Genomic DNA, 20713 nt, shown 5'->3' with positions numbered 1-20713 from the left:
CCTAACTGGTCCCCAGGACCAGTAACTTTTTTGAAGGGTGCCACATGTAAGTTTTGTGCTAGAACTTTATCTGTAAAAAATTTGAAACAAGCTATTCTGATGATATTCTATCTAACAGCATTGACACCTGTTTCAGCTGTGCAGAATTAAAGACAAAAAGAAAACAAGTCCAAATAAAGAATAGTGAAGCTTTGGCTGAAAACATCGCCAATATGACTGACTATAAGAGATCAAGAACAATATGCTGAGGAATAAAAAGTTAAAAATAAATCTGTTGCTTTCTGATACATGAAATTTAAGTGTAAGCTATCCAAATAATCAGTTATTGCAGTTAGTATTTCTGTGGAGGCATGAAATATGAGGAGAGAAGGGAAAATCATTCAACTTTGGAGTTGATTCAGCAGGTTGTTGATCAGATTCACTAGCTATAAATTACCTAAAGAATTCTTATGACCACTTTCCCCACCCTCTGGGGGTAATGTGGCCAGAAATACGTAGCAAAAAGAAATTAACTTATTATCAAACTAGTAAAATTAATTTATGTCTCCTTAAAGTTTAATGCAATGTGTTTTTTCTTTCTTATACTTTTTAGCTATTTAACTTGAAAATCTAGATTTTCTGACCACAATTTATATGACATATTCATCACTGCCCATTAATCAAGTTTTAAAACTTTCACATTTTTTACTCTCGTCAGTTTCTGCAATTACGTTAGAAATCAGAATTAGAAAAGATATTTTTTAAAGTTTATTCCTTTGAATCAGAGAAATCTTGTTTCCACAAAAATTCTTTACAATAGCCATCAGTTCCATATTGGCAGCTTTTAGAACATGTATAAATAAGTAACGTTCCCCAGTCTATACTTTCTTCAACTTGATCTAGTGACAAATAATTCAGCAGTTGTGGCATCACCTGCAAACATATATAAAGTAAAATATTGAATTTTACAAAAACATTGTCAATGAACTTCCTGAACAAAATAAATAAATGAATGCAAAATGTTTTTATTAACTCAATGACACTTAAAGTATTTAATAGAGCAATGTAAAAAAAAAAAAAAAAAAAACTTAGGCATTCATTATTATGAAAGGATTCCGGGTTGTTGTGCCGTGGTCTGAGTGTATATTCTCCAAACGTTTCGGCTGCATCTGCGGCAGCCATCCTCAGTGGTTCCGAGTTCGTAACTTCCAGGGAAGAGACTTCTTGGCAACTGATGCAAGTGTCGAAGTGCTGTCAACATTTATAGGGCATGGGTCCTCTTGGTTCTGGACTGGGATTGGCTGGTGAATGTCTGTCTTCATCGCTTCCTGATTGGAGCTTAGGCTCTCCTTTTCCTGCTCGGGGATTGGCTGCTGGGGATTCAGCTGAAGGTCCGTCCTTGTTTCTGATTGGCTGGAGGTTCTTGTTGTTTTGATCCTGTTCAGTATGGGATGCCAGAGCTTGTTTATCTTTATTCCTTCTTCTTTTTTGTTGAAATTATTTGGATGTTTGAATATCTCGATGGCTTCTCTGTTCAATCTCGCATAATAATGGCAAGTCCTTGAAAGTATTTTTGTCTCTTTGAATTTGATGTCATGGTTCCCCTCACTAAAAGTGTGTTCTGCGACTGCTGACTTCTGAGTGTGGCCTAGTCGGCAATTTCTTTGATGTTCTTTGATTCTAGTGTTGACGCTTCTCTTAGTAGTTCCAATATAGGTAGATCCGCAGGAACAGGGAATCTTGTAAACACCTGCGGCGGACAAGGGATCTCTTGCATCTTTCACAGATCGTAATAAGTCGCTGGTTCGGTGGGTGGGTTTGAAAACAGTCTTGATATTGTGGCGTCGCAGAAGTCTTTCGATTCTATCAGTGACGTCCTCAACGTAGGGGAGGTAGGCTGTGGACTTGATCGGATCTTCTTTAAGTGGCTGTTTTTTTATTTTGGGGTGGAAGGCTCTTTTGATCTCTTGCTTTGAAAAACCGTTGGCTTGGAAAACATTTGTGAGGTGGGAAATTTCATGCTCGATAGCAGAAGGTAGGCTGTGGACTTGATCGGATCTTCTTTAAGTAGCTGTTTTTTTATTTTGGGGTGGAAGGCTCTTTTGATCTCTTGCTTTGAAAAACCGTTGGCTTGGAAAACATTTGTGAGGTGGGAAATTTCATGCTCGATAGCAGGGGTAGGCTGTGGACTTGATCGGATCTTCTTTAAGCGGCTGTTTTTTTATTTTGGGGTGGAAGGCTCTTTTGATCTCTTGCTTTGAAAAACCGTTGGCTTGGAAAACATTTGTGAGGTGGGAAATTTCATGCTCGATAGAATCGAAAGACTTCTGCGACGCCACAATATCAAGACTGTTTTCAAACGCACCCACCGAATCAGCGACTTATTACGATCTGTGAAAGATGCAAGAGATCCCTTGTCCGCCGCAGGTGTTTACAAGATTCCCTGTTCCTGCGGATCTACCTATATTGGAACTACTAAGAGAAGCGTCAACACTAGAATCAAAGAACATCAAAGAAATTGCCGACTAGGCCACACTCAGAAGTCAGCAGTCGCAGAACACACTTTTAGTGAGGGGAACCATGACATCAAATTCAAAGAGACAAAAATACTTTCAAGGACTTGCCATTATTATGCGAGATTGAACAGAGAAGCCATCGAGATATTCAAACATCCAAATAATTTCAACAAAAAAGAAGAAGGAATAAAGATAAACAAGCTCTGGCATCCCATATTGAACAGGATCAAAACAACAAGAACCTCCAGCCAATCAGAAACAAGGACGGACCTTCAGCTGAATCCCCAGCAGCCAATCCCCGAGCAGGAAAAGGAGAGCCTAAGCTCCAATCAGGAAGCGATGAAGACAGACGTTCACCAGCCAATCCCAGTCCAGAACCAAGAGGACCCATGCCCTATAAATGTTGACAGCACTTCGACACTTGCATCAACACACATTTCATCATTCATTCATTCCGAGCTGAGCGACCGAACCAGTCAGACGTGTTCTTTCTCCGCTCCGTTTCGCCATGTCGAGGCACAACCCGCGGAGGAAACTGAACGCTCCCGGGGATAACGGCGTAGAGGCCCTTTTCAGGGCCAGCGGGGTTTCCCCCGTCATCGAAACCGTCCCCCAGGGCAGCGCTTCTATTTCTCCGGCGTCAACTACCTCTACGACTTCCTCTCGGAATGATAGACCAGGATACAGATATCGATCCAAGGACCCATGTTTCCAGGCAGTACTCGACAAATACCGCTATGACTACCATTATATCAAGAAAAGACTCGATGAAGCGATCGACGAACCTACTCTCGTAGGAATCAAGGCCTACCTCGAGAAATTCATCTCTGATATACCTCTGCTAGCGAGCGTCAATAACGAAGGAAACATCACCAATCAAACGACCCAACTCTTGAAGGCTGCAAATGTAAAGATCCAGCAACTTTTTCACCCCGATGAACCATTGGACATCGACACGGACTCCGACAATGATCCTGACTCACCACTGCAGTCCCCCTTCAAGAAAATTAAGAAATCATCTGCCCACAGGACAACGCCAGACGCAAAAGACTTTCCCGCATTAGCACTCAGCAACAAATTCGAGCCTCTCAGCAGCAAGGTTGATGAGCCTCCCCATCCAGAAATGATGGAAAATCCAAGCTTGACTGATGCACCAACCAAGCCCTCTACTCCTAAGCCTAGGCCCCCCCCCCCCAATCACGGTCGCAAATGCCACGGAACCTGTGAAACTCCTGGACACCCTCGCCAAGATGTGTGCTGGAAATCTGCAAGGTAAAATCTCCGGAGACGATCTGCTAGTCTTCCCATCGCTCATTGATGACATTGAGCTTATTGAAGGATACCTACATGATAAGCAGTATCAATTCCACAGCCGCACCCTCCCATCCAAGAGGCCCCTAAAGGTAGTAATCCGAGGACTCCCTCTCACCCATCCTACAGAAGAGCTCAAGAGTGACCTAAAAGGCCTAGGTTTCGACGTCTCCAAGGTTATTCAGATGCAAGCTGGACCAGAGAAAAGACCTCTCCCCCTCTACATTGCCATCATTAACAAGGGGGAAAACACTGATGACATCTTCGGGGTTAGCCACATTGGCTACCTCCGCATCTCCGTCGAGCGACTCCGGCCCAAGACCTCGCCCATACAGTGTTATAAGTGCCAACGCTACGGACACACCGCATCGAAATGCTTCAGGACTCCCCGATGCCTTAAATGTGCACAGGAGCACCGCTCATTTGAATGCCGAAAGGACTCCTCCTCCCCAGCCTGCTGCGCCCTATGCGGGGGCGCCCACACCGCCAACGCACCTACATGTCCCGAGAAGCCGAAACCTCGTCAGCCCAGGATTCCAAAAACTTTTCCAGCCCAGCCGACCAACGCTTGGACCCGAAGGACCCGCAGTTCTACTGTTACGGACTTTCTTCCTCGACCAGTTGCTCTGCAGCAGATTTCCACTCCAGGACAAGACATGGGGCAACTCATGTCGCTTATGACCCAAGTTCTACATCAACTCCAGGCACAGCAGCAGCAAATCAACGCCCTAATAAGCGGTCTCACAGCCCTAGCGAGGCCATAAGCTTATTTCCCCCCCCTTTTTTTAGAATTGGTTTTTCCCAGGCATCCTAAATGCCTGGAGGCCCAGTCAAAATTATTCATCCCCTTTCCTTCTCATTCGACCTCTCATCTGATTCCGGGTAAAGATGCTTAGGCGTCATAGGCCCGATAAAATTGTCGACTCTCTCTTGCATCAGTTGCCAAGAAGTCTCTTCCCTGGAAGTTACGAACTCGGAACCACTGAGGATGGCTGCTGCAGATGCAGCCGAAACGTTTGGAGAATATACACTCAGACCACGGCACAACAGCCCGGAATCCTTTCATAATATTGACACCGGCCGTGAAAGCCTTCACTCTTACATTAGGCATTCATTAATACAAATTTTTACACATTAAATAAAATTCACTTTTGACTCAAGTAGAAAGCTGTAAGATTTATTTAGTCTTAGTAGAGTTTAGTGAAAGTAAACTTCTATTATACAGAGCTCCCAGCATGTTTTTTGATGGTATCTAGGGAAAAAGAGAACAAAATTCTAAAAAAAGGGAACTCAATTGTATCTGTTAAAAGTGAAAATGAGGAATGCACTGAATAATCTGCAGCAATTGGTAATCTGCCACTTTGCTTTAACTATAACTGGTCAATTTTAGCCAATTAATCAGATGAAAAATGTTTCCATTAAAAGTACCTTGCTTGGGCTCAGAACAAGTAACAATAAAGTGAAATGTAGCACAGGGTTCGTACTCAATTTCAGAAATAAAATGAAGGATTTTTGGAGGAGTTTTGAAGGAGTAAAATGAGATTTTGAAGGAGTACTAATGGGCTGTCCTTAAATGGTGTTGCACTTTTATTCATCGTATTTGACCCTCTTCCCCTTTGTCACAAAATGTCACACTTCACCTTAATACTCCTCGTCACATGTCATAACATAGTGTTGTAACAACTGTGTGATGTCAATTTTTATCACTCTTTCTCTTACCCTTGTCACAATTTCATGAACCCGGCTCCCCCTCAAGTTATGACATCAAACATGGATGACCCTTTTTATATTGTCAGAACTGTGATTTACTAAACAATTGTTTTCTTTAGCACAATTGCTTAATATAGTACATCTACTTATGTATTTTTAAATATTTAATAATAATTAGACAAACTGACTTTTGCTGCTGAGAGTGTGGTGGAGGGAAACGCAATAGTTATAAAACTTGAAAAAATTGCTAAGTACCATTTAAGCATGTTTTATTTCACTTATGAAATGTCTTAGTCATCGAATAATATTTTCACCTTCAACTTTTATGACTCCTATGCTCAATTTGTAAATCATATCTTTATGAAAAAAATAAATATATAAAATTACTACATCAAAATCGTAAATATACCTTTGCCCTAGTGATGATGTTAAGTTGTCGATTGAAGTATTTTAAGCCATGTCACAGAGAAAAATTATGTAGTCTTGAACTAAAAAAAGAAGGAGTTTTGAAGGAATTAAAACCAAAATGAAGGAGTTTGAAGGGCCGTTTAGGAAAATTTCCTGAATGAAGGAGTATTGGAGGAGTTTTTGAAGGAGCATACGAACCCTGGTAGCAGGATTTTCAATTATGAACATTAGGTTTATTGTATTACAATGGATACTGGCTCATGTAAATTTTTTGGTAACGAGAAGGTCGTTGAGCTCGCAAAGGCATCCCGTAATTCTCCTCAGCCATCCAACTCCCTAACCCTCGTTGACGCCAACGCTGTTGCTGGCCGAAGACTAATAAAAGAAACTCCATTCCAGATTTGAACTGTGACAGAGCCATATAGACTACTACAACCCGACTTAGGACAAATCACTTAAAAGGGATGAAGATTTCTGCGGACGGACAGCGTAGTTACGCCAACTTTTGTTCTCATTGCCTTGATGACATCCCACTGTTTCGTCAACACATCTTCAGCTGTCCAGCAATCCAGGCCAAACTTTTAAACATCGGCTTAGAAGACCCAGTGGACCTACTCTATACACATAAGGCTGTCGAAGTTGCAAAGGCTGTCTATGACAGCTTTGGAGCCACATAAATGCACATTATCACAGACACGACATCATCATCATCAGGTTTATTGAATAATTAAATATGTGCTTACCTGGAATTCAAAATCACGTTTTGCTCCACAACAGCAAGGAGGAATATCTGAATTTGAAGGTATATTCTCTGAGGAAACCCATAAAGGTACTCCTTTCCTTTGATAACGTAAAACCTATCATAACAAAAGATCACATAAAGTTTACATAGAACTTTTCAAACAATATGCATATTCAAAAAATCAGTAATCCAACGTCAGAAAGCACAAATATTGCAAGATATTGCAGACACGTGTTTCGGTGTTACAAGGAACACCTTTTTCAATGCAAAGAAATGTGAGCTTCTGGATGAAAAGTCATCAACTAAAATATTTAACTAAGATGGTGGCACTTTAAGAATTTTTAATGCTTTGTTTTCTAAGAGGCAGCTGTTAATATGCACTATATGGTGTTTAATATAATGATAAAAATTATGTAGAATAAATGTGGATTAAGTTTCATTCAAACAAAATCAAACTTTAAGAGAATGAAAAAAAAATAGGGTGCTGCTACAAACTAAGGCTGGGTGGTGTAAGTATTTCTAAATTGTGAGGCATCCTTCACCTTACATCACTATTACAATACATTATGATGTCAGGGGTCAATCCAGGAACTTTTGTCAAGGTCCGTTTTTAGGAATTTTGTGAAAAAAAATTGAAATATTATGAAACAAAAAAAAGAAAGACCCTAAGAACTTTTCCTTATAAAAAATAATAATAAATGATACTTTAAGCATGTTAGGAAAGAAGAAAGGATTGAATCGAACACTCACTCACTCCTCATGCACTTTCTGTTCGAAAGTTATAAAATGGCTAAGAAACATGATTATTCAGACTAGTACAATAAAAAAAATGGCTAAAAACATCTTAAAGTGATATATTTATCAATCATTCTTTAATAAATTTCAGAGTAGAAATAAAAGCTTTTAATAAAGTAAAAACTGCATTCCTAGTCCGATGTTTCAAGATGTCGAACACAGTGAAGCAAATACACCATGCAACAAGGCATCCGCCAACAATTTCTACTCAGTAGCCACGCTGCCTGCGGTATAAAACAAAGACCACCAACAGGCCCGCGCGCTGCACACTCGAAATCCCTCCAATCATGGAGCAGCACAAGCCAAATGTCATCCTTCCTCCGATGCTACAGTGCGTGCACGCAACTCATTCCGCTCGGAGTGGCTACATGGTCAGAAGATAAAATAACTTTCAGTGACTGCTAGAAGCTGGGAGTTTTGTGAAAGGTCTGTTTTAAGGGGTTAAAATTTTGTGAAGAGTCAGTTTTGGGGGGTCCATAAAAGATCTAATTTCTGTCTAGATTGATCCCTAGTACTTCAAATAGGTTTTTTTTTTCTTTTAGCTTTAACAAAACTAACTTAACTTGTCTAAATTTTACAAAACAGATGCAAAATGAATAAATATATATACATTATGAACTACTTTATAGAATTATTACAAATGAATTCTAGCACTAGCTAGAAATTATCAAAACAATAACGGCGTTAAAAGCTCAAAAGATAGCAATTACAGACATGTGATTTTGGAATTTCAGTGAGTCTTATTTTTTCAATGCAAAAAGATGTGAGCTTATAGAAGCAATTTCATGCATTCCTTCTACAAGCCCATGTTTTCTTGCATTTAAAATGAGTTCCTTATAACACAAAACTACATGTAAGCAATTTTTGTTCCTCCTTTGCCCTTTAAACTTTTTTTTTTAATTTAATTTATTTATTGAGTGGGTGATCACTGAAGTGGATCGGGTAAATATCCATATCCGAGCAATGAAATCAAATAAAAATTTTATTCAAAAAAATTTGATTGTATTTTTGCTCAATATGGTTTACATTATGTACTATTAAAGAAATAATAAGGAATATTGTAAACCAAAAGCAGATGCTAAAATATTGCTGCAGATTTACAGAAAAACGCATATATTTTGCATTATGCGTGGCATCAAAGAAAGACAAAAATAAACAAAAATACAAACAAATAAAACCACATTTGGCATGTAAAAGGCAAAAATGGGTCCTTTTAATGGCAAACAAATGACATAACTATTTAAAAATAAAAGCTAAGTGTTTTCAAACTGGCGACATTTATTAGGTTTTGTTTCCTTGTGGTGGTGGTTACTCCAAGAGCAATTGTTACTTTCGGATTCATAAGTTTTTTGAGTAACAGCTGAAGTAATTAGTTACCTTAACTTTTTTTTAATGCTTATAAACTATTCAATTGTCCTAGGAAGTATTTCATGAATATTTCAAAGTTTTTATTGTTTTATTCTTCAATTTTAAGGTACCGCTTAGTTGGTTTCTTTATGGCCTAAAATCCACACAACTCCTTCTCCCAAGTTGTACGGATTTTGGATCCACCACTGGATAACCTATTAACTTAAAAGAAAAGAATCCTCCCTTCTCAAATCCATTTTCTGCTGCTCAATATTTGATTAACAGAATATGCCTTCATGGGCGCCCATACGGGGGGCAAGTGCGTGCTCAAGCCTCCCCCCTTAGAAATTAGAACTTTCCTTGCTTTTAGCACTGTTTTCTTTGCAAAAATGTAAAAAGATTTCTTCTCCAACCATTAGTGTATAAGTTATTAAAAGTGTCAAACTTAAATAACTCTAATCTTTACTGAAATCGGTTTCCATGCGGAAAACATCCTGCTAAACCATGGGTAAAATATTTGAGACTCCCACCCCTAAAATTTTGCATATGGGCACCCATGCTAATTATAAAAGCTTAGTTTTACAGGGGTAGAAGTGATCGACTTGTCACATATAGGACATTTTCCACAAAAAATATAGGACAAATATAGGACACATTATATGAATAATTTGGCTATGAAAAAATAAATAATACATATCATATATTATTTAGTTATTTTTATCAATGATTTTGTTTAAAAAAAAACCTCAAACAATATTATAACTTACATCTGAAATGATTTTCCTGTAGTTGAAAGAATAATTTTTGAAAAAGCAAAGTGTACTTTATAGACTAAATAACTAAACAAAATTTGAGCAAAGATAATTTTATTATTTCATCCTCACTCATAACCCAAGTACTAATTCCACTGTTCTTTGATTTTATATCTAAGCTGAACCCTTTAGCACTTGTATTAAGAACAAACAGAGCTTGAGAAGGATCCTTCTGAGGTTTTTCAGAGTTTTCTTTATGCTTGAATGTTTCAGCATGCTGCCTCCATTGTGAAAATTCACTATTGCTTATGGGCACTCAACGTTGCAGAAATGGCAAAAGCGGTAAAATCATCTTTTCCTTTAGTGTACCATGCACCAAAATTTGTACTATTAATGTCCTCCTCGTCCAACCACTCCACACGAAATTTTGTTAAGCGATGCGATTTCGCAATTCTAATTACTCTTATTACAACAAACTACGTTTTACCATCATAAGGAACTAACATTCCACGATCCCAAAATTCCACAAAACGAAAAGATTTCAAAAAGAATATTAGAACATTCCGATCAGAAAATGCACAGAACACAAAAATATACCAACAAAAACGAAAACCATGATGGAAAACAAAACAAACGGCTGTTGCCCCCCCCCCCCAAACAAAAAATTCTAAAACCAACTTCAGACTTAGTTCTCGAAACTCCACTCACTATAGTGACGTCACATTGCTGTAGCCTATGAGCGAAGATGCCTGTTGTAGGATTTGGTCAGTTTCGTTTTTTAATATGAAATTCGTTTGAGGACGTACTTTCAGCTAAATTTCAGCGAAAAATCCGATGTCAGAAAGTTTATTTACTGTTCTTTTTAAAAGATAGGGTAAAAAACAGGAATATAGGAAATATAGGACATTTTCAAAAAATATAGGAAATATAGGACGGTTTTGATGCTTTTTTAGGAAATATAGGATATATAGGACTACTTCGACCACTGGTTTTATATACTTTAATATGCTATTCAAAAAATTACCTGTTCTGGTTCAAGCTTGATTCTCTTTTGGAATTTATTAAAAGTTTTATCATGTTTTTTCATCAAAGAGTCAAGATCATCTAACTGAGTATCTTGCAGATCTTTAGGAGCTTTAGCTGATTGCATAAATTGGCGGTATTCTTTCATTTTTTCTTCATCACTCTTTTCTGGAGCTTCTGGTGGTAACTGTTCAATTTCAGTAACAAGCTCAAATTCAGGCAGTAGGAAATAATTCTTCAATTTCTTTTGACGCTTTTTACCAATGTCTAGAAAAAACTTACACAGATAAATAACTATATATGTACCTAATAAAGTACTAAGAACATAAAAACAACTACAACAGTTTTAATTGTTAACCCCTAAGCAAAATGTGGCAGATAAAATTAAAATCATTGAGTAGTATAAATAAAGCCTGTCATGATTGTCTGAAAAATGTGGCAGTCAATCAGCATGAAAAAAAGAGAATTTGCACAAGCAACATAGCCTCAAATTATGGGCTAAAACACTTAGAAACTCCATTTCTAACTAACTTAGAAGCTCCAAACAATATCCGTCTTATTGCAAAAAATTTGCTCTTTCAATTAGTGTAGTATAGAAAGTTTAAATGTGCAAGAAGATTTTTATCAGTAAATTTGTGAAAGAATGCTGATTACACTTTTACTAATATTTATCTTAATGTCATGCAAAGATGAGATTCCACTAAATAAGATCTGAAAAATTTTACACTTTTTAACACCAAAAAACTTTTGGTGGAGGTTCCTTGAACTGTTACATTTTCCCTAATCTGTCATATTTTTATTGTTTATTTAAAACATATTTCAGGAGTAAATTGTATGATACAGTATATCACAAGCATTATATACAATTAATTTCACTTTCACCATTTCGGCTTGTAAACCTCAGAGCAGACACTCTTCACAACCATTCCAGGTGAAGTCTGGTGCAGGATTGTACCTCAAATGTTCCCAAAGAGATTGCTACCCGCTTCTCTCTATTTAGCTAGCATCAGAAAAGATATGCTTAAATTCGTGTTTTAATCTTTAATTACGTAATCTTTTCCAGTAAAGAAAATGTTTTCCTTATTTCCCAAGTTAATTTTATTTCAGTTTCAAAAATTTTTTAAAGTGAACTTTAAACCTTCTCCCCCTCATTCTTCTGCTGTTACAAACAATGCTTTTTTTTAATGAAGTTAGGATATCCTCTTAACCAGGTCATTATACAAAAAACATAGGTTTTTGAAGTTGAAATTCATGTAAAAAAAAAATCTTCAATTTTTTTTAAAGTTAATATTTATATTGGTTCTTTTAGGCTCCTTTTTACTCTCACATGGTAAGTCATTCTTTATTGATTATTTTGTAACTTTTTCTTGTAGTTAAAATTTTGGACCTGGAATGGAAGGTACTGGATAGTAAATATATATTTTAAAACTTTTCATTTAAATACACTTGCAGCTTGTTTGAAAAACACAATTTGAACTGATTAAAATTTACACATCTTTCTTAAAATGGATTTTTGAAAAAAGTTGTATGCTCCATTTCTCACTGTATATCCTCCTTTACATCTATACTGTAACAGAGGATTCATATTCGGAGGATACAAATTCTTATGTTTTGCTATGCACAATGTGTTGATTTACAATTAACGCAACATGTTATTTAGAATTTACTGAAAAAAAGTGATTCAATTTTACTATAAAAAAAAATGGTACACAAACAATTCTTTCCTTTTCAACTCACGAAAGGAGGATACACAAAGTTAAGGACTTATTTGACTTCAAAGAGAATAGTGCAGAAATTCTTTCACACTAAGTTGTTTAGCTTCACTATGAAGACCCAGAGTTGAAAAGGGCTAACTTGTGATTCTAAACCTTTGAAATGAGCTGTCAGTACTGCCGTCTATTGGAAACTCCAATACTTAATTGCATCCTGAACGGAGGATACAAGAAAGACTGTGACAGTGATTCAAAAGATTATGAATGCTATATATATTTTTATTTTATAACATAAATCTTTTAAACTATTAAAAAAAACATCAAGTGATTCAAATTTCACAATTAAATCTGTCATATTTTTTTGTATTGGCTGAACCACTCTGAATCTAAAAAAGCGAATTTTTTGTAGAATGACCCAACCAGGCTTGGAATCAATTATGAAAGAATGCAACAGGGTTGGCAAGTTTTTGCCGGGGGCGGAAAAAACCACGGTTTTTACCGCCCGGCAAAAATAGGTTTTTGCCAAAGTGGCAAAAATAAATTTTGTGTTAACAACTTACGGACAGTTTTTTTCCCTTTTATATAAAAGTAAAAGCATGAAAAGATTTTGATAAAAGGCTTTGCCATTTTCTGTAGAGTGAGCTAGTATTACTAAAAAGTAGAGTGAATATAGAATGCACATATTGATCAGCTTTTTTTTTCTTTTTTTAATTCTTTTCTTGGCTATCCATTTTCCCAGTAAGTGAGAAAAAATGCATTATTTCTTTAGTGAGGAAAAGTTCATATTTTTCTATATTCAAGTAAATATTCTGTTATTAATTAAATAGCTTAAAAATCTTAGTGGGATCAAAAAAAAAGTGATTAATTAAATATATATATATATATATATATATATATATATATATATATAGTTAGAATTCATTCTTTTTATTAATTTACTAAGCTTAAATTAACATTCTTTGTTTTAGCATTGAAGGAATTGGCTCAATCTGAAAAAATTGTTTTAGCAAACATTTAAAATCCTTAAGTTTTGCAATCCCAACATTTGTTTTTTATTTATTTTTCACCTTATAAAGAAGTAACATGAAGAGACATATCTAAAATATTAAAGTGCATTATTTATATTATATTGCCACTATTTCTTGATTAACACTATAATGCTACTTTATTTGCAATTAGGTTTTTGCCGTTTTTTTCCATGGTTTTTTCCACTGTCTCGGCAAAAATACCTTTTTGCCGGCAAAAAACCCAACCCTGGAATGCAATCAATTACGATTATGATTAGAAGATTGACAAATAGGAGATTACAATTATGATTATGATCCTCTGCCTAAAACGCAATTACGATTACAGCAATGATTAGATTATTTAAAAAATAATCTATTACAATTATAATGTGAAGATTATAATTTTGATTACGATTACAGACTCGTGGGAGAAAAGTATACATGCAGATACATATATATTATTCTCATTGCTCGTTTGTGGTAACTATGTCATGTTTAGAGGTTATGGCTTCTAAAATTAATGTGCTATATTTCTACATTCTGTTATCTATAGTTTAATATAATACTATTTAATTCAACCCAATTATTGAGAGAGAGAGAAAAAAAAACTGTTTTTTTGTAATGCAGGATTTATAAAACATGTATAGTATTAAAATACATTCAGATAGTATAAATAAATGCAGGGGTCTGGCCAGAGGATATTTGGGTCCGTTAACGGACCCTTCACAAAAATCCGATCAACCAAAACGGACCTTTCACAAAATCCCGATCAAACAAAACGGACTTTTCACAAAATCCCGATCAAACAAAACGGACCCTTCACAAAATTCTGATAAACAAGATCGGATCTGTCACAAATTGTTTATTGAAGGAGCAAATCTGAAAGCAAAATAACGCATATTTCTGTGTATACACCGATAATTTTTAGAACCTTTTTTTAAGTGAAATTAGAGGGATCAGCTTATACAAAATCGGCTAATTTTGAAAAAAAGAAAAGAAAAAATCGGCACTCTTGCGATGCTCCTGCAAGCGATAAATAATTGATACTGCCAAATAAATATAATGGTTGTTTGTTTTATCACAGCTAAGTAGCAGCGGTGTTGTTGTAATCTTTTCTGAAAAGGCATTGGTAAGCACTCCCCCCCCCCGCTCATGATTTAATAAACAATAATAATATGTATCTGCGAAATGAACTTCGAACAGCAAAGGGATAGTAAGGGTGAGGAAAAAATATGATCGCTTCAGATAGGGCTACCAACTTGAAAGCTATCACCACTTAGCGTCTGGCGTTGAACCTTTATAATGACTTGATTGGAAAATATTCTCATCATTTTGTCGGCTTGTCAATATTTGCATTTTTACGGTGCGGTGCAATGTTTAATTGCTATTTTGGGAGAAAATTATATGGGTTTTTATTTTTCGATGCTAACAAGGATGATTAATTTTAAATAAACTTTTAATTACCGTTTTTTTTTCTTTAGATGTCTACATTTTGAAAAATGCAATCTTTTAACATACGATATGAGAATCATATTTTGTTCTTTTTTCAAGCTAACTTCGCTTTACAGTGCCCACCAATAATAAAAATCACTGGATTATAAAATCAGCCGCTTTATAGAATCAAATCTGGAAGAACAGAATCATTTCTATATCAAAACATGTTAGGTTTATCCTTTAATAAAATCATCCTCACCGTTTTATAAAATCAAGCTTTTGGAGAGCATCTGTTAATTCTTCTCTGAATAGAACCAGGATTTTATTTTTTCTTTCAAGGATTTAAAACATTGCAGCACTAATAAAATAACAAATTCCACATAAACAAAAACGAAAAAAAAGGTGAAGGTTGTACGTTTTTTTATTTTTTTTTTGGGGGAGTTGAATGAAACAAAAGGAAGAAGAATGAAGCAGTCTCAAGAGAATTGTTTCAGAGCCATGTATTATTAGTTGGTGCTGCCTGTTTTCACTTCGCAGAAGTGTTTCGACTTGCAGCCCTGCTCACTGACCACTGAGTTTCAATCAGTTTGTGCTCATTCAGCTACGTATCTACAGGGGTTGACAGTTCATTTTCACAATTGAATTAAAATTGTTAGCTAGCAAGTCCTGACGACTTGAGTGTGAAAGTTTAATTCGAAATTTTGAATTAGTATGACAAGCTTCCTAAATGTAGTTAGTGTGATTCTGCAATTAAATTAGGGATTTCTCAATCTTTACTTTCAAATTCTCTTATTCAAACAACAATAAGTCAATATTTTAAGACCCTTGAGAAATTTTAAAAATGTACTTTATGCAAGTTAAAATGTCAACTGTATTTTGCAACTAAACTAAAATAATACACTACAACTAGAATAAAAATAAAATACAACTAATCGTAATTTATTTCTTTTTTAGAGTATTTATACTTAAAAACCCTTTTTTTTTTTCAGTGCATGAGTGCCGGTTTATAAAATCAGCCGCTTTATAAAATCAAATGTCCTCAGAACGAATGTGATTTTAATAAGCGGCGGGCACTGTATTAGGATTCAAATAAATGAAAAGTCTCTTTATTTCTGTTAGAACTCTCATTTCAAGTTTTTAAAGCAAAATTTCATTTTCTGTTATGAGTCAAAAATTAAAATGCTGAATAGATGGTTTATTTTATTTTATTATTATTATTTTTTTGTTTTTTTGGGTCAACTGTGTCCACAGATATTAATGATATGTTATCATAGGACTCTAAAATGCAATTTTAAAATAATTTTATCAAAAATATTTCTTTTACAAGCCGTTTTTATACTTTTGATGCCTTCACTTTGAGAATTGCGATCTCTTTGCATCCGCTATGGGAATCCGATTATTCGAATTTTTAATGATTATTACGCTTTGTTAAGAGGTAAACAATTGAAATATCTTTTTATTTTTGTTTAAATCACGGAATTTATAAGTTTTAAACGAAATTCTGTGCTTTTTAAGAGTGTCTTGGGTCAAAAAGTTGAATGCTGAACCGTATTCTGAATTTTATTTTATTTATTTATATTTTTGTTACAATTACTTTAAGTACTGTACAGAAATATATCTAGTATAATTTAACATAATGCAGAATGGTAGATAAATATTGATACTTGAAAGAGCAATGCACCCCCCCCCCCCCCCCCGCCAAATATCAGATAAAAAAATCCAGAATGATTTTCTCGTCATAGAAGAGGAAAACACTCAACTTTAAGTTTAATTGATGCAGTTTGTACCATCTCTAAATTCTAAAATTTCGTTTTAACAAAAAAAAAAAATTTTTTTTTTTTTTTTCCGCAAAATTTTTTGATTTTTCACAAAATTAATTCTATTTTCACAAAATTATTTGATTTTTTCACAAAAAACGGACCCTGTGAAAAATCCTGGACAGACCCCTGAAATGATTTGAAAGTTAAATGTTCAAAAATAAATACTGCATTTTAAAAAATCTTATTATTTCATTTCAATAGCACAAATGGTGTCAGGTTTCATTCTCATTCTTTGAGAAGTGTAAAATTTTCCAGCAATGCTGAATAAACACTCAACTGGAGCAGATGATACACAAAGGTGCAAATTTACTAAGCAATGGGTACACATGAATATTTGATCCCCAGTATTTTAGGGGATCAATATCATGCCCATATTGCCCATTTGATGCCCTGGGTCTGTAAGCTTTTAGTTTGCTCTGAATTTTCTCTTTTATGAAAGAATTATCACTTTTGGAAGTGTGGGCAGGTTTTTCCAAAAATGCGAACACTTTCTTTTTTTTTTAAAGCCGAATTTTCTCGAACCGAAAACATATGCTGTGCTAGTACTGTTCATATTATTCTCTTTCCAAGGCAGTAGCTTACCTTGTTTGCCTACCATTAGGTGATGAAAAGAAAAATTAATGACCAATCCTTAAAATCCTGAGAGATAGTTCCTGCAGTGTCCCTGTCAATGGTACCTACAGGATACAAATGAGTCTCTATACGGCTCGTTTATGATCCTTATTTCACAACCCTCAGCAATGCCTAAAGGGCCTCCTTTTTACTTCTTATCTTATCTTATCTAGTCTTATCTTCTCCTTTTGACCGAATCTCATCTCCTTTATACCATTGTAGAATCTCAGCTAATAAGTTTTCACTTGCAGCAAGTCAGGATTCCACGATTACAAAGCGAAATTACGATAATTGAAATTTAGATTACATCTACGCAGTCTTGCATAATATAGATGAACGCGGCGAACGGCATTCGCAGAAATTTTTTTTAAACTGCTGACGTTAATTTAAAAAACAATTCTTTTTTAATCACAAATCCCTGTAAATTTCTGTTGAAGCCATTTTTCGAAAACCTTTTAAAGCACGTGTGAAAAAAAAATAATGGTTTTGGCAGGTTTTCTTCTGTTGGTAAAAAATATAGCATAAACGATACGTTATTTAAAAAAAAAAAATGATTTAAAGCACTTTTTTTTCTTTTTCATATTTGAATATAGATTTAATTCTTTATTCAAGGGTGAATTAGGCAAAATAATTATTTGCAGAAATTTTTCCCAGTTAGGATTTGTGTTCGCAGAAAGCTTTGTATTCCATCTAAGTCTGCATTTACGATTATTCAAGAAAAAATTTATTAAAATAACGATTACAAGATTATGAATGTCTTATTGCCACATTATGATTATGATTGTAAAACAAAAATGCTATCGATTACGCAGATTACGATTACGTAATTGGCGATTACTCCAAGCTTGCTCTTAACCACACCAAATGTACCCTAAAATTGCATTTTTCAAACTTTGATGTTGAAAAATTCCTCGAGAGAGCCTCTCTGATTAGTCGCTATACCATACACATCACCAAATATAGCTTAAAATTTCATTTTTAGCAATTTTGGTGGGAGAGTTCCTTAACATCCTTTCTTGATAAAAGGATAGAAAAAAAGGAAGTTATTTTAATCTGCCTACCCTTTTTTATTGTATCTTTTATCTTAAAAAAGTCATTAAGTTTATAAACAGCATTCGACCTATCCAATCCACGCTTTTGGAATTTTTCAGCTACTGCACGAAAATATTTGCAAAATTTGACACTTGCTGATTAGTTAGAGATTATAGAGATTTTTCATCAGGATCTGCACAAGACCAGTTGTTTTTCTGAAAAAAAAAAAAAAAGAAAAAAACTTTGCAAAGAGCTGCAGATACACCAGAGTCACGAAACCCATCTTTACCATTAATGTCCTACCGGAGTAATGCCCGAGAAGTTTACAAACACATTTTTAAAACTTAAATTTTACCCCGGGGAGGGCTTTCAAATTTCTTCTCCTAACACCACCAGAGATCGTAAAAAAAAAAACCTTTTTGAAACTTCAATTCTGAAAAGTTTCTAGAAGGGAGGTTCGAACCCTATTCCTTTTTATAACGCCATAGGAAAGGGCCTACATTTGCATTTTAAGACTTCAATTTGGAATAACTTGCAGTGCAGGTTCCCTCAAGGGAGGGGCAATGGGGGGAGATTGCCACCCCCCCCCCTCCTGTATCCATATCTGAAAATTTCAAACTCATTACACCATATCGTTGTGAAAACAAATTCATAAGACATGAACTTGTCTTGTAGAACAATTTTTTCTCAAACTATTTTGTATTGCAGACAGGGTTGGCAAGTTTCTGCCAAGGCGGTTAAAACCACTGGTAGAAACCGGTTAAAACCGGCATGGCAAAAACCAGTTTCTGCCCCATTTGCGGCAGAAACTGGCAAAAACTCACAAAATGACAAAAAATTAATTTTTGACACACAGTAGAAAATACATGGAAAAAATAATTAATTTGTTAACTAAAGTGCAATCAATCGTTATTTTGTAAAAAATGTTACATTGTTTGGACCCTGCAGTTTCCTCTTAGAAAAGGTGGTTTCAAAAATCCAAACAGTTTTCTCAATTTAATGTGCACAATGAGGAACTTAAGACTATTCTTGCAACAGAAGAGCTAGCAGGCAATGCATCAAAAAACAAGCAATATTCGTGCAACTTTCATCTGTTGTATATTTTTTCAAACTGGTCCACCATCTAGTAACTGGGAAAGTGATAAAAATTTAACTGGAAAAATAAGTTTCGAGAAATAGGGCCAATTTGTTTTGAAAAGCTGTGACATTAGGTACATACAAAATCTAGGTTAATATTGGCAAGTAAAATTCTGACACTTTCTTCTTGAAGCATGTGATAATTTCAATCACAAGCAATTTAAATGAAGCATATAAAGCGAGCAAATTACAATCAGTAATTTCCTGTTTTTAGTTCTGTGTTTCACTCCTCTTGCCTAAGAACCCATCTGATTTTTGTCCTTTGTTAGATTAATGCAAATATTATGAGCATCTGCAATTGAAAAGTTCCCTTTTTGAACTAAATCAAGGTCACTATTATATATTAGCACAGTATTTTATTTTTTACAATGATGGAATGAAGTTTGATATCTCAGTTTATTTAAACAAATATTATTTAGTAATTACTTTAAAAGTTAAGTCAAGTTAAAGTTATTAAAGACACTTTTAAGTTTTTGCCAGTTTCTGCCGGTTTTTACCGGTTATAACCAGTTTCTGCCACTGGCACGGCAAAAACTAGTTTCTGCCGGCAGAAAGCCAACCCTGATAGCAGAACATCTCAAAGTATGCTGCTTTGGGGCTGAGGCATAAACTGTAGCATAATGTGAGTGGTTGGTTGTGCAAATTTAGATTAAATGCATACCTTTTTCGTCATTTTCACAAACATCTTTATGATTCCATTCCCAATCATTTTTCTTGTGGTCCTCTGAACAATATTTTTTATTCGAGCATTTATCACACCTTAAGGACGCGAAACAACCGCAAATCTCGCATATATCTTGATAGTCTTCGGCAGAAGGCGAAGATGATAATTTTTCAATTTCCTCGGGAGGTTCAAAAGAATAAAATTCATTTTTCCTTGGAAGTTGGCTACGGAAAATTACGAAGTTGTCATGCGAGAATTTTTTATTGCATTTTGCATTAGGACACATAAAGATATAAATAGTGCGATGAAATGAATGTTCATTTTCTAGTATAGGAGCATAAACTTGCATAAGAAACACGAAGTGTTTCTTACAAGCTTTGCAGATCAAATCTTCATGATTAGGCAGTGGATTTAATCTCAACCATGATGGAAATCCACCGACTTTGCTAGGAAAGAATTTACTTTTAAGTTTCCATGATGCTCTCTTCTCGACAAAACCTAATTCAACGGAACTCTCAGCCATTTAAGTTCGATTATTAGTTATGACTTAAATTAGTTTTTTGAAGAAAAAGTAATAACATGCGAGAAAAGAGAAAACTTAACAATCGCATGTGTATGTTTATGTACAAATGTTGCCAACACACAGTCATATTTTAAATTTACTGTTGAAAGTTACAATATTTTAGATTCACACAGGAAAAACAATGAAACT

General features: G+C 35.0%; 1 protein-coding gene across 1 annotated transcript; it reads right to left on the bottom strand.

Moving 5' to 3' along the window:
- Positions 1–514: 514 nt before the first annotated feature.
- LOC129225518 (programmed cell death protein 2-like) lies at positions 515–20620 on the bottom strand. Its single transcript, XM_054859948.1, has 4 exons — positions 19999–20620; positions 10585–10850; positions 6668–6781; positions 515–912 (listed from the first exon to the last, which is right to left on the bottom strand). The coding sequence occupies exons 1-4, from the start codon at positions 20522–20524 to the stop codon at positions 748–750; spliced, it is 1071 nt and encodes a 356-aa protein (XP_054715923.1). The 5' UTR covers positions 20525–20620; the 3' UTR covers positions 515–747.
- Between the last annotated feature and the right edge of the window lie 93 nt (positions 20621–20713).

The sequence above is a fragment of the Uloborus diversus genome, chromosome 7 (genome assembly GCF_026930045.1).
Source record: "Uloborus diversus isolate 005 chromosome 7, Udiv.v.3.1, whole genome shotgun sequence".
In the NCBI taxonomy this organism is placed as follows: Eukaryota; Metazoa; Arthropoda; class Arachnida; order Araneae; family Uloboridae; genus Uloborus; species Uloborus diversus.
Note: the sequence above shows the minus strand (reverse complement) of the source record. Positions and strands in the feature narration are given on the sequence as shown.

Excerpts from the sequence above, each read along its gene's own strand:
- LOC129225518 (XM_054859948.1), bottom strand. The coding sequence starts at position 20,524 with ATGGCTGAGAGTTCCGTTGAATTAGGTTTTGTCGAGAAGAGAGCATCA. Across the intron at positions 10,851-19,998 it reads TTGTGAAAATGACGAAAAAG|ACATTGGTAAAAAGCGTCAA; the intron begins GTATGCATTTAA and ends AGTTTTTTCTAG. Across the intron at positions 913-6,667 it reads AACGTGATTTTGAATTCCAG|GTGATGCCACAACTGCTGAA; the intron begins GTAAGCACATAT and ends ATATGTTTGCAG.